General features: G+C 42.7%; 1 protein-coding gene and 1 long non-coding RNA gene across 7 annotated transcripts in view; one reads left to right on the top strand and one right to left on the bottom strand.

The window, feature by feature from the left end:
* TAF1B (TATA-box binding protein associated factor, RNA polymerase I subunit B) overlaps positions 1-19,670 on the bottom strand; it is a 74,987-nt gene extending 55,317 nt beyond the window's left edge. For 3 of the 6 annotated variants that reach the window (XR_014315587.1, XM_082745490.1, XM_082745486.1), the window contains exons 1-6: positions 18,178-18,322; positions 16,766-16,864; positions 11,260-11,347; positions 9,765-9,862; positions 7,623-7,718; positions 2,371-2,524 (exon numbers count right to left, since the gene is read on the bottom strand). Coding sequence is in view for 5 of the 6 variants with exons in the window: in XM_082745490.1 (XP_082601616.1) it covers positions 2,371-2,524; positions 7,623-7,718; positions 9,765-9,862; positions 11,260-11,347; positions 16,766-16,864; positions 18,178-18,195 (553 nt within the window). In the remaining variant the exon portion in view is untranslated. Of the gene's footprint in view, positions 1-2,370; positions 2,525-7,622; positions 7,719-9,764; positions 9,863-11,259; positions 11,348-16,765; positions 16,865-18,177 lie in introns of all 6 variants that reach the window. The other 3 variants (XM_082745488.1, XM_082745489.1, XM_082745487.1) reach the window with 1 other exon arrangement.
* Positions 18,366-23,018, top strand: LOC309871996. The gene is made up of 2 exons (XR_014315606.1): positions 18,366-18,445; positions 19,663-23,018. It is a non-coding gene; the product is annotated as an uncharacterized lncRNA (long non-coding RNA).
* Positions 23,019-25,696: the final 2,678 nt, after the last annotated feature.

Raw genomic sequence — 25,696 nt, 5'->3', positions numbered from 1 at the left:
CGCTAGATCATGCACAGCACAACTGACAAAACTCACTGCGGGTATAAGGCTTCCACTCAATTTTCAGTCTCCGTTCTTAAGAAGACTTGCCATATTAGGCTCATAAGCATTTGAAGAAACCCTCTAATACAAAAAGCAGAGAACAAAAGATTCAAGTCAAGGGGAAATATTATCAATATCATATTAATATCCTCAGTAAAATAAGAAAAGATGCACCACAAAAACAAGGGAGTAAACCAGGAAAAGATGAAAAACAGTCAAGGAAATAAGGAATTTAACAAAAGAGCAGTAAGAGAATCTTCAGGATGTTGGTAAAGAGATCCCAAAGATAGCCGGGTCATAGGTCTAGCGATATATCATTGTAGATTAGGGTAGGTCAGAAGTTCCACAAAGACTTCTTCCAGAATATGAAACTGGTAGAATATCTCAGAATTTGGGAGATTTTCAGAACTGGGAGGAAACAGGGAGACACACGAGTAATAAATTATAGATTGGTAATAAAATAAATAGAAAACTAAATAAGTAACAGGTAATTATCGACTCTGGGAAAACAAAAATATATACAGAAAATGTAATTATAAGGGCGCCTGGGTGGCTCAGTGGGTTAAGCCTCCGCCTTCAGCTCAGGTCATGGTCTCAGGGTCCTGGAATCAAGCCCCGCATCGGGCTCTCTGCTCAGCGGGGAGCCTGCCTCCCCTTCTCTCTCTGCCTTTTTCTCTGCCTACTTGTGATCTGTCCAGAAAAGAAAAAAAAAAAAAGAAGAGGAAAAAGATGCACAATTGTGTGCTGGTGACTACATGGGGAGAGGGGCAGGCAGTGAGGATTGTGTGAAAGAGCCAAGACTTCATCTTTCATCATGGGAATTTAATAGCTAATGTCCAAAAGGAGAAATCAAGATGTAGTACCACAAGCGTGTGCTACAGAGCTATGGAAGCTGCAGAAGAGATGAAAATGAATGCCTCTTAGGAATGGCACATTTAGGTGAACAAGGAACTATAATTTTTTCATAACAAGGTTTATAAAGATTTTTAAATTACATGCATGGAGGATTTTGATTTAAAAATGTTAAGAATGAAGAAATAGCACACATTTTTATAAAAACAAATAATAAAACTCCTTTTTTCTCTCTATATATGTGAATAAAAACCTTTCTGGAATGATCTAGCACGGCAATGTGGTTATTTTTGGATGACACAATAACTAGTGATTTTTCCTTTGACTATTTATATTTTAGATTTTTGAAGTAAGGGTTACATTCATAGTTACTCTATATGTACAAAATAAAATAAAGCTCTAAGGATCCTCATTTACTAAAACACAAACACACAAACAAAAACTTAACATAGGTAAACAATCATGATGCTCTAAAAGGCTCGGATGATTTGAGAGTCCTAGTTGTCTGGGACAGTGTGAGCTTGGCCGGCCTGAAAACATGGAGCCAGAAACTCAAGATTCACCGCTGCCCAATTATTCTGTGATCCTACGTCCTCTACCTCTTTGGACACAGAAAGTAACTTATCTGATATCTGGACTGTCACTGTGCAGTCCAGCGAGTAATGCGGATATACTGATAAAAGGAATTTTTACTCTTTGGAGGGCAAGAGGCCTGCAAAGCAGCAATCCAGGCAAAAAAATGTTTTGCTGAAAATGTTACATAACCACACAACCCAGATTTCCACAATCCCTAACACCAGACAGTTTGGAAGCTATTTCCCAAAGAACCCTGTCAGCATGCATCAAGATTCTAGTAATCTATAGTAAGAGTCTGGTCTGTTCTCTGAGGTCTGTTTTCCATCATGTTTAAAAAAAAAAAAAAAAAAAGTAGTGTGGAAACAATGAAAACCATGAATAATAAATGCCTTGAGAAGATCTATATCTGTTACCTTAAATATACTCCTTATCTATTTTAGATTACGGAGTTAAATCAGAAAGTAAAATTCACACACATACACACAATATGGTAAGTTTTGCTTTAGTCTATGCTTAAAAATTGGACATAGCGTCTTTGACTCTTACCTATCTCACCATATGACTAAGATCTGTCATCTTTCTATTGCAACTTTTCTTTGAAAATTCTGAGCTCACACATATATGATCTTTGTTGTGCGAGCTTTTTTCTCTCTGGATCCACGTATTATTTAAGTTCCTTTAAAAATTACACAAAAATACTCACGTGGAAACAATGTACCTTTTTAAAAATTGCACTAAGATTTCATTTAATTTACATATCTTTTAGCCAAATGATTTAACAAATCATTCTTTCTTGCCGGGCCAAGTTTCTTTCCCTAGAAAATGAAAAGATTGGACTAAACTATTTTTAAGGTGCATTACCAGCTTTAAAATTCTAGATAGTCTGATTCTCATTTTTACCTGATTGCGACGCTTTGCTGATGGGGAAAGGCTTCTGAGTGCGACTATCAAGCTGAGAGTCTGGTCCACTTTCAACAAAAGAAGGGCAGCTAAAGTCACTCAGCACGTCAGGCTCACTATCCCAGTCTGAATGACTTGGGTTATCTTCTAATACCTATTTACAAAATAACACACATAAAATTATTACATTGGAACTTATTCATTTCCACGAGCTACCAAGTCCCACCCATCTGAAACACCATAAAATAAACTACTCTAGAGAACATTTGCCATGTTCCTAAGACTAAAAGAGTTTTACCTCTATACTGTGCTCCTGGCTTTCCAGGCTGCTCCTGGAAAATGTTTGCAGACAAGGATGAGCAAGGTAACAGGCTTCCAGCAGACACATCAGGCTTCCTTCTCCCTCTAATCCCTCTACATCTCTCTTGTAGCCCTAGTAGCTACACCAATAAAAACATCAATAATGATGTTTTTGATTAAAAACTCCAGCACAATGCTGGCTTCTCTTCACTGAGCCTACCTGGGGATTATCGCTTTGTGTCTTTGCTACTTCCATTTCTCTTGCCTGGACTATCCTTTCTTCTCTTTCTCTCCAATCCGTTATTTACTGTATCATGCAGTCTTTCCAACCAACTCTTTTTCAATGACTTCTCGATTCCCTGAACTCCTGTGGTACTTTACTATTTATAACATTTAATTGACAAACACACGGGTACCATTGTTTAATTTCTCACACGTGTACTGTTGAAATGGTGGTCAGAGTGTTCCTAAGAAAGGTCAGCTGGCTGGCTACCTAAAGGTCTCATTAGCTGACATAACTTTGGGGAAACTGATCACAGTTAAAAAGCCACATTACCAGCCATGCAGATGGGGAAACTCAATCTTATCAAGAGGAGGTAAGATTCATGTTAAGGAAACTTGCAAGAGAATAAACTTAAAAAAAAAAATCAGGGAAGAGATACTTGTGTCATCTTTGAGAAATCTGAAGCAGCTGTAGAAGAGGTCCACAAGCTTAGGCAAGCAACCAACTGCCAGGAACCTGACCACATAATCTACTCTCTGTCTGATTCTTCTGGTGAACTATTCAAGCTGCCATCTACAAAGCCAGTTTCAGGGGCGCCTGGGGGCCTCGGTTGGTTAAGCGTCTGCCTTCGGCTCAGGTCATGATCCTAGGATCCTGGGATCAAGCCCCACATCGGGTTCCCTGCTCAGTTGAGAGCCCACGTCTCCCTCTCTCACTGCCCCTCCCCACCACTCATGTGCACTAGTAAATAAATAAAATCTTTAAAAAAAAAAAAAAAAGGCCAGTTTCAACCTCTGGGCACCCAATCTACTCAAATCCCACCCTTTCTACTCAAAGCTTATCCCTCATTTCTATCTTTCCTCTCCCCACTGAGAATTTCTTCTCTCTTGTATTATTTCTGTCCGTACAAAAATATGCTATCATTTATCCCACTTAAAAGAAAAAAAACTTTCTTGACTCCAGCTGCAATATAATTTCTTTGTACTTCTTTGCAGCAAAATGCCTTGGAAGAGTTATCCAGACTCGCTGTCCCCAATTTCGCTCTTCCCAGTCTATCTTGAGCCTCACTCTAATCACACTTGCGACTCCACTGCTCTGCTCATTCATTTTTAGCCCTTCTCCTTCCCGAACAGGCGGCAGCATTTCGAGGTTAATCACTTCTCTCTTCTTGAAACACTTTGCTCCTTGGATTCCAGAACGCCCTCTCACTCTCCAGGCTTCCTCCTAACTTACCAGTTGCTCCTCAGACTTCCTTGCATGTTCTGCTTTTATCCCAGACATCTTCATCCTAGAGGGACTCAGAGCTCAGTCAGTCCCCTTCTCTATCATCACTCCTCAGAGACGTCATCTGATCTTTTGATTTTAAAACACCAACTACTATGTTGTTTTCGACTCTAAAATGCACTGCCTCTCCCCTTTTATTAGTGTCCCTGATAGCAGGTGTATCTTATAACCAATGGCATGTCACGGTTTGATGTGCAGCATTGTTTTCATTCTTGGGGATATTTAAAATAATGGAGCATCTTCCAAACAATGGCATTTGAGATTTGATAAATTATAATGTATATTAACAACATCCAAATTTTTATCTCTAACATAGTCCTCTCTCTTGAATCGAAGACCTGGAAATCTAACTACTGGGAATTTCCTCTCAGATGTCCGGCAGCTGTCTCAAACTTAAAACACGCCCAAACCCAAACTAGAGCTCTTCCATTCCACCTGCTGTATGAGGCCCCAAACTTAAGTCATCCTTCATGACTCCTCTCTTTCTCTCACACCCTATATCCAACCACTCAGGAAATTCTGATGACCCTACCCAAAGTTTATCTGGAATCCTAGCCCTTATCACCTCCCTTGCTACCATCTTATCCCAGCCACCACCATGTCTTATCTGGAAGAGGGCTTCTCAAACTAGTGTGCACAGGAACCACCTAGGAACTGGGTTAAAACGCAGATTCTAAATCAGTAGGATTGGGGGAGGCCTGAAATTCTGCATTTCTTCCCCCAAGATATCCCCATGGCTCACTCCCACCTAAGATCCCCTGATCACACCACAAATAACACCCTTTCCTGCCACCACATTTTCCATCTCCCTTATCCTACCCTGATTTTTAAAAATCTCTTGTTCATTTTTTCTGGGAGTTTTAAGTAATTTATCTCACCCAAGATCACACAAGTCACAGCACTGGAGCCAGGATTCAGATGCAGACCTCTTACTATTCTTAGTTCAGTCACATTCAAAGCATGAAGGAATAACTGAATATTTGAGAAGACTAAGTTTCTTTTTTTAAAATCCTTTTTAAATTTAAATTCAATTAACATATAGTGTATTAGTAGTTTCAGAGGTAGAGTTCAGTGATTCATCGGTCTTATACAATACCCAGTGCTCATTATAGCACGTGTCCTCCTTAATGTCCATCACCCGGTTACCCCACCCACCCGCCCGCCCCTTCCTCTTCAGCAACCCTCAGTTTGTTTCCTACGATAAAGAACAGCTTGTCTCCCTCTCTGATTTCATCTTGTTTTATTTTTCCCTCCCTTCCCCTACGATCCTGTTTTGTTTCTTAAATTCCAAGTATGAGATCATATGATAACTGTCTTTCTCCAATTGGCTTATTTCACTGAGAATAATACCCTCTAGTTCCACTCATTTCATTAAAAATGGCAAGATTTCATTTTTTGATGGCTGCATAATATTCTATTGTATATATAAACCACATCTTCTTTATCCATTCATCTGCTGATGGACATCTGTGCTCTTTCCATCGTTTGGCTATTGTGGACACTCTGAGACTACAAATATTATTAGGGTGCAGGTGTCCCTTCGGATCGTTGCATTCTTAACTTTGCAGTAAATCCTTAGTAGTGCGATTGCTGGGTGGTAGGGTAGCTCTATTTTCAACTTTTTGAGGGACGTCCATACCGTTTTCCAGAGTGGCTGCACCAGCTTGCTTTCTCACCAACAGTATAAGACGGTTCCCCTTTCTCTGCATCCTCACCAACATCTATCATTTCTTGACTTACTGATTTTAGCCATTCTGGCTGGTGTGAGGTGGTATCTCACTGTGGTTTTGATTTGTATTTCCCTGATGGCGTGATGTTGAGCATTTTTTTCATGTGTTTGTTGGTCGACTGTATGCCTTCTTTGCAGAAAGGTCTGTTCATGTCTTCTGTCTACTTCTCAATTGGATTATTTTCTTTGGGTGTTAAGTTTGGTAAGTTCTTTACAGATTTTGGATACTAGCCCTTTATCTGATAAAACAATTGCAAAACTTTTCTCCTATTCTGTCAACTGTCTTTTGGTTTTGTCAACTGTGCAAGAACTTTTTATCTTGCTTAAGTCCTAATAGCTCATTTTTGCCTTTCTTTCCCTTGCCTTTGGAGACATGTCTATCTAGAAGTTGCTGCAGCAGAGGTCAAAGAGGTTGCTGCCTGTGTTCTCCTCTAGGATTTTAATGGATTTTTATTTTAACCCCAATGGAGAACACTAATAAAATAGATGACCCATACTTCATAAAAAAAGAAATAAAAAATTTTTAAAAAGATTTATTTATCTGACAGATAGAGAGCACGTGTGCACGTGCACGCACATACACAAGTGGGGGGAATGGCAGACAGAGAAGCAGACTCCCCGCTGAGCGGGAAGCCTGACCTGAGCCTCAGTCCCAGGATGCTGGGCTCATGACCTGAGCAGAAGGCAGATGCTTAACCGACTGAGCTGCCCAGGTGCCCTAAGATCAGATTCTTAACAGCCCGGATGGCTCTTCTCTTTTCTTTTCTCTTTCGAAATGTCACCTAAGACCCACGTGGCATCTTGTTTTCTTGAGCGGTACCTGCCTCCTGCATCAAGAGAGGATGGTATTTCATAACTTCATCACTGTAAAATTGTCTGTTCAAGTTATTCCTCTGGAGTGAGTTTAAATGCACGGTCCCAGGTGCAAAAAGGAAGTTTCCTACACGAATTGCTTAGGTCAGTGCCCCTTCCACCATTCTCTCTCACACGGCTCCGCTGCTCTAACCTTCTCCTTCTTGGGACCTATTCCCTTCACTTAGAGCCGGACTTCTCAGGCTTGGGTCACTCAGCTCTGCATGTGGAACCCCGGTGACTCCAACCAAACAAGGATCCACTGGGCCAAGACTCCAAGCTCTTAAGAAATGTATATCAAATAGATTTGGAATCTCTTCTCAGCTCTGGAGAGTAAGTACCACACATCAAACATAGCAGTTTATCAAACGTGCCTTTCTCAGAGGCGGAACCTTCCTGTAGCCCCAATGAAATGTCCCACGGCACATCCATAGCGCAGTTAAAAGCAAACTAATAATGTAAATGCTCTGGGGACTGTGGGAGCGGGTGGTGAGGCATCCAGACTTCTTTTTCTTCACATAAAGCCTGCTGAGCAGAGATAACTGAGCTGCGTCATGAAATACCAGGTAAGTGGGTATTCTAAGCAAAAGGAAAAACGTGCCAAAAATTTTTTTAATACTACAATTCATGGAAAGTCCTTAAGCTTCTATTTAGAAGTTAAGTACAAATTTGTTTCAACTAGTCCAATAAGAAGTCAAAATTAATTCCAGTGTCTAGCTCAGTGACCCTTTCCTTCTGGACTACAAGAGAACACTCTTCCCTGACAATTTTCTGACATCATAAATCCAGATGACACTGGACCGGTCTTCATCTCTGCATCACACCAGAAACGGCTTTTTATCCCGCTTCTCACTCGTGACTTACCGTAGCTTTCCTTCCCCTGATATAAACCGGGTTCTTACAATAGGCCTGCTTGCTCTTCTGCAGGTAGCGCTTCCAAAAGTTATGCAAAACTTCATCCTAAGGTAGAAGGGAAATGAGTAGTGATTACGGCAAGCACACTGGTCCATCCAGACCACTTATACTTTATACACTTCCCTCCATCTAAATGTCTTCTTACCTTCTTAGTTACATTTCTTAAAAAGAATTATCATCGCAAAATCAGGTATATGGGAAACACTGAATAAATTCTTCATAATCTTAGATTTTTAAAGAAGAGCCTAATTCCAAACAGATCACCTAGTTGAACCCCTTCCTTTTGTAAGTTTAGTGTATTAAGAATGAGAGAAAAAAAGCAACTCCTATATGACCACACTTCTAATTAGAGGCAAAGCTGCTATTGGGTCCAAGTGGAAGTAAAATAAGATAACAAAGCAACTTTTCTATTTATTCATCACCTACTAGGGAAGAGGTATCCATTAGTTCAAACACAACACTGCAAGCTCCATTCTACCACTGAAGAAACTGAGTAAATTGGCCAAAGTGACCCACCCGGTAAATAGAAAACCCTGTGTTCTTAGCATAATGCCATTCCTGTGCCATTTAAATGGTCAGGTCTAAACAGTTATGTTCATTGGCTAATTTCAGACAGAACTGTTTTCGGGATTAACCCTGGTGAAGTGGGTAGAAAACCATATAGGAGTAAACCCCACTGTAGTTGGTTGGTATAACTATATGAAATTATAAATTACAAAGCATTTATAACATAGGATGACTTGAAAGAAAGCCCCAGATTTCACAAACCCCCAGATCACCACTGCGGGTGCCATCTGGTCTCTCACATTTTTGAATTTTTAACGAACTGAGACACCCAGGTGCCCCACTTATGGTTTTGTATTTTTATTTTATTTTATTTTTTTTAAGATTTTATTTATTTATTTGACAGAGAGAGATCACAAGTAGGCAGAGAAGCAGGCAGAGAGAGAGGAAGGGAAGCAGGCTCCCTGCTAAGCAGAGAGCCCAATGCGGGACTCGATCCCAGGACCCTGAGATCATGACCTGAGCTGAAGGCAGCGGCTTAACCCACTGAGCCACCCAGGTGCCCTGGTTTTGTATTTTTAAATCCTATAATACCTCTCAGGGTAAGCCCAGAGTCCTCCTGGGCCATGCATCATTCTAGAGGGCATTCTTGCTGGCTTGCCCCAAACACTGGTTTGAACAACAAAGGCTCCTTTACAAATCTTTCCTTGGTGACTTCAATCCACATTGATCTTTCTACCTTCTCTTTTTGCCCTCAATGGCACTTATGAGCACACTGTCCTATCATTTCATGTTTACTCATTCCACACATGCATAGAACCCTCTCTCCAACTAGGCTGGCAAGTTGTACCCAATAATGGGTACAAAGGGAGTATATGAGAACCAACTGGCTTTCTAAACAATTCCTGAAATGGCTTCAAGCAGATGAAGAAACATGAAGTTCACACAACAGCAGGGATACTGTGGTACTCTGGAGGGGCAGCAAAGTCCAAGTGTGGTCCCTGGACCAGCAGCATTGGTGTCACCTGGGAACTTGTTAGCAATGACCTACTGAATCGGAAACTCCAGAATGAGGTTCATTAACTTGTGTTTAGGTGATTCTGGTATACATTCAAGATTGAGAACCACAGGCCTAATCTATCACTCCCCAAAGCACATTCTGGAACTCAAAATCCTGATCAATGCCACGCAAGCACGTATATAGCACACTAAAGGACTTTGTTCTCAAGTTGTGAATACTGGATACTACATCCCCTTGGAAATCAAACAAGCACATTAACACATAAAAGGCACCAAAACAGCTGCAAAGTTATTTGTTTTACTTTATTTAACTTAATGTTTCCTAATTATCTGAAGATTAAAACCTTTTTTATTTTCTTTTGGTTCTTTGCTTATTAATACCCTGTAGAACACACTCTGAGAATTATCAATCTAATGAAAGAAGTAAAGCAAAAACATCAGAAAAGATGATCCCTTCAGGAGTCCTAGTATCATTACTGATAATCCTACTTTTCTCCTTAGTTTCACTCCAAATCTTACTGTTCTTCAAACAAAACATAGGACTGCATACAGACACAATGGACTTACCTTTAATTCTGGGCCGACTCCAAGGGTCTTTAAGGCTTCTGCTTGTTGATAAAGTATCTGCTGAAAACCTTCACACACATACCAATCCCAGCCTTTCTCTAGACGACAGATAACACGGTTCAGACACTTGTACTCCTACTTACCACATGTTACTACAGAGTTACAACTGTGTTTTACACATTACAGCTCGAAGTGTTTTATATTCCTGAATAGGATTTCCATCCTTATAATCTTCTGTTTCCAAACCAGCAAATATGGACACAAATGCTAAAGCTATATTCTAAATTCAGAGTTTCTATTTTTCATTGCAAATGGTATTAACATTCTCATTTTACAGACTTAGAAACTATGCAGGGTTAAAGAAGTTGAATGTAGGGGTGCCTGGGTGGCTCAGTGGGTTAAAGTCTTTGCCTTCGGCTCAGGTCATGATCCCAGGGTCCTGGGATCAAGCCCCACATCGGGCTCTGCTCAGCGGGGAGCCTGCTTCCTCCTCTCTCTCTCTCTGCCTACCTGTGATCTCTGTCTGTCAAATAAATAAATAAAATCTTTAAAAAAAAAAAAAAAAGAAGTTGAATGTAAGGCACTTAACAGCTAATTTAAAGCACCTAAATTGCCTGCAGCAATTTAAGTTGAAACTCTACATTTTAGTTACTTAAGTCACATCCAAATTAATAAAGTTCTACTCTAATAAAATGTAATTAAAAAGTAACCAGCTTCTAGCCTAACAAAAATAGTCACTATTAAAGGTTAAACAGAAACAAAAGTTAGCATTTAGGCTTTCTGTCTGTTACTCATCTAAGAATAACAGTGTATTTCATAGAGATATTTCACAAACACTGATATATCTGTATTTCATGTGTGTGCATCCTTAAAGCTTCCTCACCTATAAGAACCCCCTATCATTAGCCTTTTTCAAACTGGAGAATCTGGCCCTACGTAGTCACAGAAATAAAAAGCCTCAGCTAGACATTACCTCAGATTATTCTCAATCATGACTAATTATATGTACTCACTGGATTAATGAAGTAGATTACCTTTCAGAGCACACCCGTGCGGAGATTATTTTAAGAAAAATAATTTTCCTATTTTAAAAGGGTGTGTTCAAAATTGAGTGTGAGAAATGGGTTTCTAAAAGTTGAACATCACGTTAAACTTGCCTAACCCGACAATTCCATACTTGAATCATGTCAGAAAGCATTTTTCTTTAAAAGCACAAAAAATCATATTCCCAATAGATCACAAGAACAGAAACGTGCCAACAGATAAGAGGGAATACACTCCATTATTTTTTGCATAATAGTTGCTCCACTTGAAAAGTAACTCACAGCCGTAAGCAGGATGAAAACAGGATATGCTTAAAGATACTTACTTCCAATTTTACCATCAACAATTTCATTCCACTCTGGATGACCGATTTACAAATCTGGCAACTTCTTGAGAATCTATTTAAAATTCCACTGCCACATCCCTAAGCATATATGAAGAAAGGGCTTACCGAGTTTTCTTTTTCTTTTAAGTCCCCGGTTGATGGCTTGTATTTTAGTATTAGGAATAGCCCCAGTGTTTATGACTTCCTTAGATCTCTGCAGGAGACAGACATACCATTAAAAAGGTAGTTTTACATCTCCCTAAATATATTTCCAAGCATGCTGTGGGAAGTATAATGAACCAAACTGTGAGTGCCAGGATTAAGAACAGTAACATTTTGGGAAAACTATATCAACTGTAACATTTTGGTTAACCTTTACATTGCTTTTTCACTCAAAATGTTTCACTAACCAAAACAGTACCTGGAACACAGTAAACACTAAAGAAAAGCCTGGCAAATGAATAAAGTTTTATTTTAAGTCACTTTCTAATTTTTTCAAACGAAACCTAATGTTAAAATAAAATTTGTTCCCTCTTTCCTCCATCCAAACACACTCCGGAATTAAGAAAACTGTATTTATTATAACCAGCAAGGACTATGCTACATACAGATTCGTTTCATCCTGCTTTTCTATATATTTTAATAATAGTTTTCATTTCTGAAATTATGAAAGTACTACTTTTTATTTTTAATCAAGCCTACACAATTTTAGAATGACTAAATGGTGAGTATAATTTATCCCACAGTCTTCAACTCCCAGTGCTCTCAAGAGCTGGGACCTCGTATTCTGCCTCTCTCACAACCAGAATAAAGGAATTAAATCTTAATAAGGGAGGAGAGGTGAAGATTTTTTAAAAACAGGCAAGATTTGTGTATTTCTCTCAGTTTAAGAGATTGGAAGGAAGTTTATCTTCAGCCTTCATTAAGAGTAAAAGAAACATCTTTAAAAGAGGATTTGGGGAATGTATTTCCTCTAGTCACAGAAGCCACATTCGAAGCCATTCTGTCGGACTGGGTTGGCCACACTGAAAACAGAAGACACAACAATACATACCAAAGCAGTTACCCTACAAAGATGGGTACAATGTATTAAGAGTAGGCAGGGATAATGGGCGCCTGGGTGGCTCAGTGGGTTAAGCCGCTGCCTTCGGCTCAGGTCATGATCTCGGGGTCCTGGGATCGAGTCCCGCATCGGGCTCTCTGCTCGGCGGGGAGCCTGCTTCCTCCTCTCTCTCTCTCTGCCTGCCTCTCTGCCTACTTGTGATCTCTCTCTGTCAAATAAATAAATAAAATCTTTAAAAAAAAAAAAAGAGTAGGCAGGGATAAAAAGGCTTAAAATCTATAATTAAATTACTGAATGGTTATATTGTGGGATATTTATATAGGCAATAAGACGGTACACAAATGTTTAGAATAACCCAGGAAAATATTTAATTAAGATAGAAGATTCAAAAGTGCTCCCCCACATCCCCTTTCCCTTCCATACACAGGAAAAAACTAGCCTAAAAGGAAGCACTTAAATGTTGACTACTGAGATTACTGGTAATTTTATTTTTATTATTTTTTTCAAGGATTTTATTTATTTGACAGAGAGAGAGAAAACACAAGCAGGGGGAGCGGCAGAAGGAGAGGGACAAGGAGACTCCCCGCTGAGACTTCATCCCAGGACCCTGGGCTCATGACCTGAGCTGAAGGCAGATGCTTAACTGACTGAGCCAGCCAGGTGCCCCAAGATTACTGGTGATTTTAGCTTTCATCTTCATAATTTCTAAATTTTTTTTTTTCCAAATAGTAGATAAGTTTTATTTTTATGGACAGATTTCTTCAGGTATCAATAAACATTATTAAAAGCCTGAAAACAAGTTGTTACAAACATTTTCTATAGATATTACAGATACAGATATATATATTGTTCTGAAAGCATATGCAATTATTTCATTCTATTTATTTTTTTAATTTCTAAATTTTCTACAATAAATCTAATGTTATAGTCATAAAAATCTATTGAACTCACACAATTCTAGCCTACACCTTTATGAAATATCTACAAGAACATCCGTTGTCTAAATTGGCTAGATTTAAGACCTGAAAAAGGTTTTCCTATTTAAAATACACCAATGTAACATTCTTATTCTTTTACTAATTCAGAAGGCCTTTTTCCAGATTATAGCAAGTATCCACAGCCTGAGAATTACAAACAAGGTAAGACCTGGAGGGCAATGAGGGTACAGAAAAAACCGAGAAAGCTGCACCATGACCTCTACTCTACATAGCTAGAACTACGTCTCATTGGCCATCCTCCACCCACTAGGTATCAACATGGCCAGCACACAGCACCCCACTTCAGGCAGCACAGATCACATCACATGCTATACAAAGAACATGCCTGGGGTACCACGAAGCCAAGAATAATCACTGGAATTGTACAGTCATAGCTCTGCCTATCTTATGGAAGGCCCTGAGTTAGGTTCTTGGCCTATATAGAGATTCTGCCCAGCCTTAGGAATGCTACATCCTTGTCGCACCTGGGTGGTATAGTTGGTTAAGTGTCAGAGTCTTGGTTTCAGTTCAGGTCATGATCTCGGGGTCATGAGACTGAGCCCCACATCATGCTCCACGCTCAGCTGAGTTGCTGGAGATTCACTCCCTATGCCCCTGTCCCTGCTCGCATTCTCTCTCTAACATGAATAAATAAATCTTTTGGGGGGGGGGCACCTGGGTGGCTCAGTTGGTTAAGCAACCGCCTTCGGCTCAGGTCACGGTCCCGGAGTCCCGGGATCGAGTCCCACACCAGGCTCCCAGCTCCATGGGGAGTCTGCTTCTCCTTCTGACCTTCTCACCTCTCATGCTCTCTCTCACTGTCTCTCTCTCAAATAAAAAAATAAAACTCTTTAAAAAAAATTAAAAAAAAATTTTTAATCTTTTTTAAAAAAGATTTTATTTATTTGACAGAGATCACAAGCAGGCAGAGAGGCAGGCAGAGAGAGAGAGAGAGAGAGAGAGAGAGGAGGAAGCAGGCTCCCCACTGAGCAGAGAGCCTGACGAGGGGCTCCATCCCAGCACCCTGGGATCACGACCTGAGTCAAAGGCAGAGGCTTTAACCCACTGAGCCACCCAGGCGCCCCAAATAAATCTTAAAAAAAAAAAAAGAAAGAATTCTACATTCTTGACAAGTTACTCTACATAGGTTGTCTTTCAAATGTGGAACTAGTTAGTGTAGTGGTATTAGGATCTTTCAAGTTAAAATGACTGCAGTAGATTTTATCAGAATCAAACAGGAACATTATCAAAGACAGAAATAAAAAAGGCAATTAGTTATTATTTCCACAAAAATAGCATGCTGACTTCACGTATGAATGGTAAATAGTCCAATCAGACACAACCATCCCTTGTGTTTATGTTTGCACTGCTGCTACAGAATCAATCCTGGTAACACTGCTAGTGCCTCTCTGGCATCAAAGCAGAGAGGGCCAAACTGCGTATGTTTAAAGTGTACGTGTTGGGGCGTCTGGGTGGCTCAGTCGGTTGAGGGTCTGATTCTTGATTTCAGCTCAGGTCATGATCTCAGGGTCACGGGATGGAGCCACAAGTCAGGCTCCAGGCTCAGCGAGGAGTCTGCTTGAGATTTTCTCCCTCTGCCCCAACCCCCACTCATGCTTACACACCTTCTCTCTCTAAAATAAATAAATAAATCTTAAAATAATAAAGGATAGGGGCGCCTGAGTGGCTCAGTCAGTTAAGCATCTGTCTTCAGCTCAGGTCATGGATCCAGGGTCCTGGGATCCAGCATCGGGATCCCTGCTCAGCAGGGAGTCTGCCTCTGCCTCTCCCGCTGCACCCCCACCACGCGCTCTTTCTCTCTTGCATGTGTGCGTGCTCTCTCTTAAGTAAATAAAATCTTTAAAAATAATAAAAAATAGGGGCACCCGGGTGGCTCAATGGGTTATGCCTCTGCCTTCGGCTCAGGTCATGATCTCAGGGTCCTGGGATCCAGCCCTGCATAGGGCTCTCTGCTCAGCGGGGAGCCTGCTTCCCCCCCACCCCCCACTCTCTGCCTGCCTCTCTGCCTACTTGTGGTCTCTCTGTCAAATAAATAAATAAGGGTGCCTGGGTAGCTCAGTGGGCTAAAGCCTCTGCCTTCAGCTCGGGTCATGGTCCCAGGGTCCTGGGATCGAACCCCACATCGGGCTCTCTATTCTGCAGGGAGCCTGCTTTCTCCTCTCTCTCTGCCTGCCTCTCTGCCTACTTGTGATCTCTGTCAAATAAATAAATAAAAATCTTTAAAATAAATAAATAAATAAATAAAATCTTTTAAAAAATTAAAATTAAAATTAAAAAATAAAAAATAGAGTGTACAAGGTCATGTGTATACCTATGCATGTGTATCTACACATACCTACATCCTTATGAAACCATCACATCAAGATAATGAAATATCCACCACCCACAAAACTTCACTGAGCTAGCATTTTTTAAATATTCTGTGTGACTTAAGTGGGAAGCAGGCATAGGCATAAGGACTGCACTGTATACTGAAGAACGATGATTGTTTCAAGAAAAGCTCTGTGCGATCAACAACGTAAATTAGCCACTTTTCCTCAAAGGAAATTTTTCTTTAGTTGTTTTATATATTTTGCTCAAGTTTTTGGTTGTTTAAGGTAGGAAGGTAAATCTGGTTCCTGTTACTCCACCTTGACCAAAAGCCTAAGTCTACAGAGTTCCTTTCCTCTGTCCCAAATTTGCCTTTCTTAAGTCTATATGGTTAATGTAATACTTGTTCCTTCCGGGCTCCACAGACCTGGAGCCAATCCTTTTCCAGAGAGGAGTCCTGGCATGTTCAGCCTGTCCAGTAGCAGACTGTCCACACCCCTCGATTATTTTGGTTATACTGCCCGGAATGTGTGGTAACTGGAAGAGGACCTAGGACTCTCAGTGTGAAGGGGGGCCTATCTACCAAGGTTACATGCAAGACAGTATGACAATCTCTAATGTAAGAGGCAGGTGTGAGGAGTAAAATGGCCACTGTAGTCGGAAGACTCAGGTTCACATCCTGGCTCAACACTTTATACTTGTGTGACTTTGGCAAGCTCACTCATCATGAGTCCTACTTTCCTCATCAATGGACAGGCACAATAGTATATCTCACAGGTGGCTATGAGAAGAAAATGAAATAATGGATAAGAAAACACTTTGTAATCTCTAAAGTACTAAACAAAGATAAAATGACAATGAAGCTTATTTCCAATACTCCCAAAAGTCCTCAATCTTTCTAACATTCCATGTTCCAAACCTTTAAGCTACCAATATATTAAAAACTCTTCCATGAGTATTAACTAATTAAAAAATTGCCTCACCTTCTAAGTATAACTTTAATTATTTTCCCTCTTACTACACAGTCTGAATCATGAAATTATTTACCAATGAGGCCCAACATCATTTCAAAAACCCATCCTAAATCTAATTTACTCATTACTTAGCTCCCATGTAAGCACCTGGAAGACTACTTTTATTCTTGGAATTTGGGCACTGCAGGAGTGACAAAAACATATTATTTGGGAACTATGCCACATATCGGGCTAAAACCATAATTTTAAAAACCTTAGCAGATTCTTAAATGACATATGTTACTTACTTCTGTAACGTTGTGGCAAGAAGTGCAATAATATTTGCCTTCATCAGTAAGACCCCAAGAGACAGCAGCACACTGAGTGCATCTTTCTTTGAACTCTTTCTACAGGAGAAGACAGGAAAGGTGTTACCATTAAACCATTTCCAATACATCGCACCTAAATCCTACAGTTCTACCTAAAGGGTTCCCTGCAATTTTACCCTACAGATAAAAAACAAACAAAAAAGCCATAGAAAATAAAAAATGTACCAGAGAGACTAACTATAAACAAAGAGAAGAACAGTTCAGTCTTCTGAATAGTCTGAAATGAAATTAAATGATTTTAAAATAAAAGAAGAAAAGGTGGTAGGGATAAAATGGAAAAAAAAAAAAAAAAAAAAAAGGATGAGTTAATAAAGCTCCTGGAGAGTGCCCTGAGGGAAAAAAGAGGACGAGATTTAAGTAAAGAGAAGACTTTAAAAATAAAAATTGCATGCGATCTGGAACTTTCGCAATGAGACAAAAAACACATACCACAAAAGAACCGGCTTTTTATTGGGGTTGTTCCAAGTTTCAATTTAATCATTCAGCAACAGAAGGAAAATGGCCTATGTACGCACGGGGCATTTAACTGGGGGCCGGGGATTCAGTGGCGAGCAGAAGACACACGACGCCTGCTGCAGCGAATGCAGGTCAGTGCTGAGACAGGACTATTGACGTCATCGACCCAGCACGGCCAGACGTCAGCCACCGTCGCCCGATACACATTCACTGAACGTCTGCAACAGGCAAGGCCTTCTACCACCGCGGTGCGTCTGTGCGCCCCAAGACGGGCACCCGACCCCTGGCCCCCGACTCTGCGGTCCTTGACCTCACCGCCCGTCCAACTGCCCAGTACGGCCAAAGCACGCAGCATTGCATGCATGTCAAACCCGAACGCCGAATCGATTTCAGCGAGTCGGGGAGGTCTGCAGAGACTCCGGAGCATTACCTGGAGTGAGTCAGACCCAGGCCGCGGCGAGGATCCGCCGAGACCCCGGGCGGGGGTGGGGGGCTCCCTCAGAAGCCAGCCCGTTCCCGCCCGGCCCTCCCACGCCCACCCCGGGATCAAAGGGAACCTGCGGGTGGCCCGGTCCACAGGGGATGGGCCTCGTGGGTGGCCACCGCATAAAACCCACAACTCCATCCCCCTCCCGAAGCACACCCACACGGACTAACGCCCCGCCCTCCCTTCACCCACGACCTCACCCAGCGCCCCAAAACGCGCGCACGCCCGGCCCGCCAGCCCCATCCCTTTCCCCGCCCCGCGGCCTTCCGCCCGCCCTCCTCCGGCCAGCGGCCGCCCCCACAGCCATTCGGCGTCCTCCAGCCTCTTCTCTCCGCCTCACTCCCCTCCCGCCCCGCCGTCGGGCCCGCAGGGCTCCCGGCTCGCTCACCGCCTCCTCCAGGTCCATAATCGCGTCGCCGCCGCCGCCGTCCCCGCCGGACCCGTTACCCCGGCAGCGAGCGCAGCTTCCGGGCCCGTTACCCAGGCAGCGAGCGCAGCTTCCGGGAGCGCCGGCAGGAACCCACCGGGCGGAAACCGAGGCCGCGGCTTCGGGTTCCGGACGCCTGGGGATGCGGGGTCGTCTCCGCCCGCTCCGGGAAGGAAGCTCCGCCACCCCTGCAGCCCCCTCCCAGACTTCATGCCTTTCTCCAGTCCAGGTAACTGGAGCCGACCTCGGGAAGAGACGCGGCGCGCCGGCTGCGGAGCTGATTCGGTCCCGCTCGGCTAACAAGCGGGACCATCTATCCCCGCTCGCTGCCGGGGAGGCGGTGGCTGCCCGCCCGCCCGCCCGCCCCGGCCTGGACGGCGGCGGCTCCCCGAGTCCGCTCGGTTGCGGCTCTCCCAGGCACCGGAGGGGCGTGGGGTTCTGGAGGAAGGAACAAGGCTGCTGAGGTAGACCTGGGGGCAGTCACCGTTTCCTGCTCCCCGTGCCTCAGTTGCCTCCTCTGTAAGCACCCGCTCCGGCGTGCTCGTATTGGGCGAGGATCGTACTCGGAAGCTGTTGGAGGAATTACACGGTCCGACTTCTGTTGGAGAGACCAGTGTGACCCTTGCGGGGAGAAGGCTGATGGGGGCAGGGCAGAAGGCAAGTCAGGAGACCAGGGGAATAATCCGGACAAGGTCCCATGGGAGCTTGAACCAGGTGAAAGCACTCGAGACTGAGACTCACAGAGATTCTGGAAGCACAGATTGTGAAGGGAGAGCCGTAGGGGCATCTTCATGGACAGGAGGAGGGCGGTAGGAGAAAGACGCTAGGGTGACCTCAAGGTTTCTGCCCTGAGTGCTGGGAGGGTGAGGTCTGGCCGAGTAGGGGCAGGCTGTGGGTGGGACCGTTTGGGGCAGGGTAGAGGAGGAACCAGGAGTTTGATTTTGGACCTGCGAAGTTCGAGATGCTGCTAAGACCTCCAGGCAGGATGAAAAGACAGTTTGACATCGGAGTGCAGCATTCTCAGGTGGATTCTGGACTGGAGATCCACACTCGGGGGTTCCCTCTATCCAGATGGCATTTAAAGTCATGAGACTAGAGAAGAATAGAGAGGGACTGGCTGTCTATTCACTCACTCCTCGTTTACTTGTCGATTCATTTATTTCCCCAAGTTAATTCAGCACCCACTGCATGCCAGGCACTGTGCGGGCAATTGGGAAATGAGAGGTGAAGAGTCCCAGCCCTCAGGAGACCCCCCAGTCCCATGGAGAAGTCCGTCTCATTATTTTAGCGTGGCACTAGACAAATGTCCTGTCCATTTATGTCACCCATGTCATTTGCCAAGCGTGGCTCTGTGCAACTTCAGACTCTTTGTGAAAAACCTTCCCTATCCGTACAGCATGAGGATTGCCCTAAGAACAGCTTGGTGATAAACCTTTTATTTTCTAGATCTTTCGTGATTTCAGATGTTGAAATAATAGAACAGGAAGGGACAGTACTGAATGCACAGCTGAAGAGTTAATGTATTGAACTAAAATACGAGATCAGGAATCTTTGTCTTTTTGTTTATTGCTAATATATCCAGGACCTGGAATAGTACTTAGCTAATAGGAAGTGATCGATAAATATTTGTTGAGTGGATGAATGACTTGTAAGATTTTCATGTATATGCAAAATGGCTGAAACAGATGACATACCTTGATTTGAGACTTTGGACATGTGATTTCACAGAAATGAATCACAGATTTTTCCAGCCATTCCTTCACAGAAAATTGAGTGTTTTGAGCAAAGTCAGCCCTTTGGAAGAAAATGTTTTCTTAGACTATAAGACTTAAAGGAGGGTTTTAACAGAAAAGCTTTAGTATGCAGTTCTTAAAACCTCTGGCTCAGGTGCCATTTTTGCTTATCAGATTGGCACAGATTTTTTTTCTTTTTGGTCTAATGGAAATTATCAATGGTGGAAGTGCTCAGTGAACTGGTTTCTGCCTTATGGCAGAGGTGAGCTTGAATGTGGGTATATTTCTTTTCTTTTCTTTTTTAAGATTTTCTTTATCCATTTGAGAGAGGCAGAGCCAGAGCGAGAGCATGAGGGGAAGGGCAGAGAGAGAGGGAGAAGCAGACCCTCCCCACCCCCAGCTGAGCAGGGGACTCCATCCCAGGACCCCAAGTCTTAACCTGAGCCGAAGGTAGATGCTAACCATCTGAGGCACCCAGGCGCCCTGTAGATAAATTTCTGGAAAACTGTTGAGCTACATAGAGGTGGAATGGTGGAGCAATATCGAGGTAGCCCCAAGAAGAGGAAACAGAGAAATAAAATTAGGGCAGAGATAATAAATCTTTAAAGGGACTGAGGAGTCTGGGCCAGTATTTTACTGAACATCTTGACTGAATGTATTAACATGTCTAAAGAAAGAATGTGTACATCAGAAAGAAATATGTTTAACCCTCCAAACCTAAGAAAGGTGGACCCAAATCCTAGCAAGGACCCCAGCTCTGCTATTATGCACAAGAAGCTGCTGTACCCAAGGTTCCACATAAGTAACAGACACAGAAACCAACACTAATCATTACTCAATTCTGTAATAGAGCCAGTAACTCTATTTGTGAAATAGTGCCTTGAAATTTTGATGTGATGGAAAAATTCCTAGAAAAATACAAGTTTCTGAAAGGTATATAGAAGAAATAGAAAATCTGAACAATTTATTTAAGAAGTATATTCTATGTATAAAATCATCTCACTAAGAAAACCCCAATTTCATATGAGTTAAAGATAGTAAATTCTACCAGATGTTTGAGAAGGAAATAGTACCCATCGAACACAGACTTCTAAATAATGGGAAAAGTGAGTGCAGTTACCAGAACATCTTATAAGGCTAGCATAACCTTGACATCAAATCGTGGCAGGGATATTTGAAAGAGAATAAAAAAAGTCTGTTCTGTTTCAGAAGCAGATGTAAAAATTCCAAACAAAATATCAGCAAATTGAATGCAAGTCCTTTGCAACATAAAAATTAATTTGAAATGGACCACAGCCCCACATGTACTAAGTAAAGCTATAGAGCTTCTAGAAAAAGAATCAGAAAGTATCTCTCTGACTTGAGACAGGGCAGATTCCCTGAAAAGCACAGTCCTAAAAGCACTATTCATGAAAGAAAAGATTGCTACATTGGACTTCATTAAAATTAAGAACTTTAGTTCATCAAAAGACATTGTTAAGGCAACCCAAAGACTGAGAAAAGATATGTACAATAGATAAACTCAACAAAAGACATATCCACCACAAATACATTCCTACAAATTTTAAAAAAAGGCACTATTTCACAAAGAGGATAGTTAAAAGATCAACGAATACATGAAAAGCTGCTCAACATTATGATTCACCAGAAAAATGCAAATTAAAAGCACAAGGAGATGCTACAACACATCCACTGGGATGGCCAAAGTTAAAATGACAATATAGGGCGCCTGGGTGGCTCAGGGGGTTAAGCCTCTGCCTTCGGCTCAGGTCATGATCTCAGGGTCTGGGGATTGAGTCCCTCATCAGACTCTCTGCTCTGCAGGGAGCCTGCTTCCTTCTCCTCTCTCTCTCTCTGCCCGCCTCTCTGCCTACGTGTGATCTCTGGCTGTCAAATAAATAAATAAAATCTTTTTAAAAAAATGACAATATTGAGGTTTGGCAAAAAACATAGATAAACTCAGTCTCTTCTACATTGCTGATGGGAGTGTAAACTGGCAGAAATATTTTGGAAAATTGGAGGAAAAGCTAACTGTGTGCTAATTACAACTCAGCAGTTCTACCCTCTGATACATTCCCAAGACAAATTAGTACATGTGTTCACCAAAAGATACATGCAAGTATCTTCGTTAAGCTTTCCTTATAATAGCCCCAAATTACAACGACCTAATGTCCATCAATGGGAGAATCAATAGCTAATTGTGATAGTCATACCATGGAATCCTATAGAGGAAAAAGAAAGAATGAATTCGTGCTACAGGCAACAACACGGATGCATCTCACAGAATCATGATGTGCAAAAGAAGCCTGTGGTGGATTTAAAGTGGACGTACGTTCTTTGCTGTCTTCCCATTGGAAGATGCAGTCCCTCTTCCTGCCCCTTTAATCAGCCATCGTCTTGTGGCCGGCTTGGAGCCACAGAATGCTAAGTCAATGGTATTGTCTAACTTCCAAGCAGTGCCTTTGCAGCTTTTGCTTTTCCTCAAATATGCTGTCCTGAAAGCCAGCGGCAAGAAGTCCAACTCCCTTCAGACAGCCATGCTGTGAGGAAGCCCAGTCGCGCCATGTGTACTAGGGAGGCAACACGGAGGACTAAAATGTCAGGCGTATGAGTGAAGTCTGGGATCTCCCAGCCTAGCCGGTCACTAGCTACATGCAGCCCCTGCCCCATGCTACGTGGAACAGAAAACCACCCAGCCAAGTCCTGCCCCAATTCCTGACTGACAGAATTCCAAATAAACACAATGGTTTTTGTTTTTAAGCCAATAATCTGACGTAGTTTGTTATGATACATAGTAGTTTGTTACAAAGTAATGGATAGCCACAGGAAATGCTTTTCGAACTAGAATGTTCTATAACAAAACCCTAAAATACACACCCAGAACTAATCCAATCCAAAAGCCTCCTCCTTTGACAGCAACCTCTCAGAAAAGAATTTTGAGCATATAATGATGTATGTTATAGAATACTCATCAATATAAGCTAAAATATAAGTTATTAATGTAAATAACCTTTCTTTCAATGAAAGTATTAAGAACATTATAATTAAACTAATCTTGTCTTAACACTATGTGATAGAGATTTGTAGTTCTTGTCTTAAATTTAGTTTACTTTAGTACTTCTTTTTAAAGGGATCATAACAGAAAAAGACACCTCACAAAGATACAGAAAATATTTTCACGCCAATGGGAACATTCGCAAACATTCATTCTCAAAATGCAGTCTCCATAGAACACATGTCTTCCAAAGAAGTGGTTACTTTTTCATTCCTTAAGCAATGGGGAGCCTAGCATGTGCCAGACACTGGTTTAGGCACATGGAATAAAGCAATGGACAGAAACAGTCTCTACCTCATGAAGCCTACATTCTAGCTGGCAGAGACACATACTAAATACATAAGCAAATTACTAAAAAAATATGTCAGGAGGCTAAAAACTTCCATATGGAGAAAGCAGAACATGAAAATAGAATAGACGGGAGGAAGGCTTGGAGGTGGGAGTTGCTATTTTGTTTTATTTTAAGATTTATTTACTAAATTTAGAGAAAGGGGAGGGGCAGAGGGAGAGGGAGAGAAATCCCCAAGCAGATTCCCCACTGAGTGTAGAGCCTGACGTGGGGTTCTATCGTAGGACCCTGAGATCACAACCTGAGGCAAAATCACGAGATTTAAAAGAAGCGGGGGACTGAGCCATGCAGGTAGGTGGGGGATCAGCACTTCAGGTGCAAAGGCCCTGAGACGGTGAGGTGGCCCTGAGAAAGCAAGGAGGTGTGTGGCCGAGACCATGAGGTCAGAGAGGAGACCGGGCCAGAGCAGGGATATAAGGTCTTGGGGATTATAGGAGGACATCAGGTTTTATTCTCAGTGAGATGGAAGACAGAAGCGTGACAGCAGCTGACTCCTATTTTGGAAGGCTCCCTCTAGGGACAAGGAGAGTAAGGGGGGAGTAGGGGGCTGTAAGGGATGGAGGGAGCAGACACTGAGGAGAAACAGTCAACTTCTGGGCAGGTTTCAAAGGCACGGACAGTCTTCCTGAGAGATCAGTTGCGGGGGGTGAGAGAGAGGAGAGTGAAGGTGACTGCGAAGTTCTGGGTCTGCACCTGCATGAGAGTGCCGTTGCCATCTGTGGAGACCCGGAAGACACATGTAGGCTTAATGACAGAGTGGAGGCCGGAATCAAGAGTTTGCTGGGATGCTTAAGTTAGTGAAGTGAACTCGTATCCAGGCGGTGCTGTTGAGTAGAAGAGTTTGATGTTCAGGGGAAAGCTAACAGCTGGGAGTCAGGAGCGTGGATAAACTCATCAAGGGTGTGTGGCTAGAAAGGTCCAAGGACCGAGACCCGGCCACTCCGACATACTGAAGTAGGGAACAAGAAGGAGGCTGAGAATGTCATCACTGGGAGGCAACATAAAGCCGAGGCAGATTTTTGTTTCTCTGGTTTCTTGGCTTTCTTGTTTCAGACATGGGAAGACGGAATGATTCCAGGGGCTCTCACTGAGCTGGGGAGAGGGGCTGGGTCAGCAGCTCAGGCAGAGGGATTGGCCGGAGCAGAGATAATTCAGCCAAGACAGGACCAGGAAGGGAGGGCCTGTGGTACAGGCATGGTGGGGACGTGAGGAAAGGGCTCCTCTGACTGTTTCTGGGGAGATGGCGAGGAGGTCCTGAGCGGAGTGGGAGAGTCGGGAGGGTTGCTCGAGGCCCAAGGAAAGGGCAGAGGTGTAATACCTCTGGGGAATGGGAGAGTTAAATCAGAAATCTGCTAAATTGTCAGGCACCTTCAGGGGCCCCCCTGGACATCTGAGATCGTAAATGTGGAGATAAGGCCAGCCAACACACCCGGCCATTCAGCTGCTCACTTTGTCGAAACAGCCCCTTTACCCCCGAAGGGACAAATTAAGTGTATTCACAATTTTGAAAACACCTGCCAAGTGGTGTTACTACTGACAGCCCCTTGTCATTGCAGGAATACTTGCCTTTTTGTTTCATGAGAAAAAAGATAATTCACCTGTAAGTCTGACAGGTCTTCTGAGTATTTTGCCATGAGATAGACAACAGGCTTCTGTGCAGAACAAAGGACGTTTGTGGACATTCGGATGGGTTATGGTAAGGATCTCCTGACATCTGAAAGGTCCTGAGTTTATAAAATCAACTATGCCCAGAGCATTCCACAGCCACACGTGCCCCTCTGCCTGTTGCCTCCGCTGCCCTTCACTGCTGGCGAAGGAGGTACCAGCAAATCTCCCCAGCCGTCTGCAGCCTCATCCCAGAGCTCTTCCGCCATTTTGTCAAAGTGGTTCTAGTTGGTGGTTCCATGGACATGGTATCTCCAAGTCGCTCTTGTATAAAAGATGCAACTTACTGTGGAGAATGTGTATTCTCTGATGCACCTTTCCACGAACGGCCCCTCAGAAACCATCTTTCCCATGTTCTATGACTGAAATGGAATCCAGCTGCTACCAGGAGCAGGGACTTGTTGTAAATATCTATATTTCTTCCTGCTGGATAGCAAACATTCACGTTGCAAACCTGAGACACGTAACACTCATTTTCTTCTAAATTTTCAGCAGTTTCTGCGTCTTTTAAAAGTATTTGCAACAGTATTTGTCATCCACTCTTTCCACCATATCTATCATGGCAGAATGATAGAAAACAGATAAATATAAAATATAACTTCAGGGAGTAATACATGCTTTAAAGCCAGGTAAGCATATAGGGTGACTGGGGTGGGGTGAAGTGAGTAGAATGTTTAC

This window comes from Mustela nivalis (assembly GCF_964662115.1).
Source record: "Mustela nivalis genome assembly, chromosome: 8".
Classification (NCBI taxonomy): domain Eukaryota; kingdom Metazoa; phylum Chordata; class Mammalia; order Carnivora; family Mustelidae; genus Mustela; species Mustela nivalis.
Note: the sequence above shows the minus strand (reverse complement) of the source record. Positions and strands in the feature narration are given on the sequence as shown.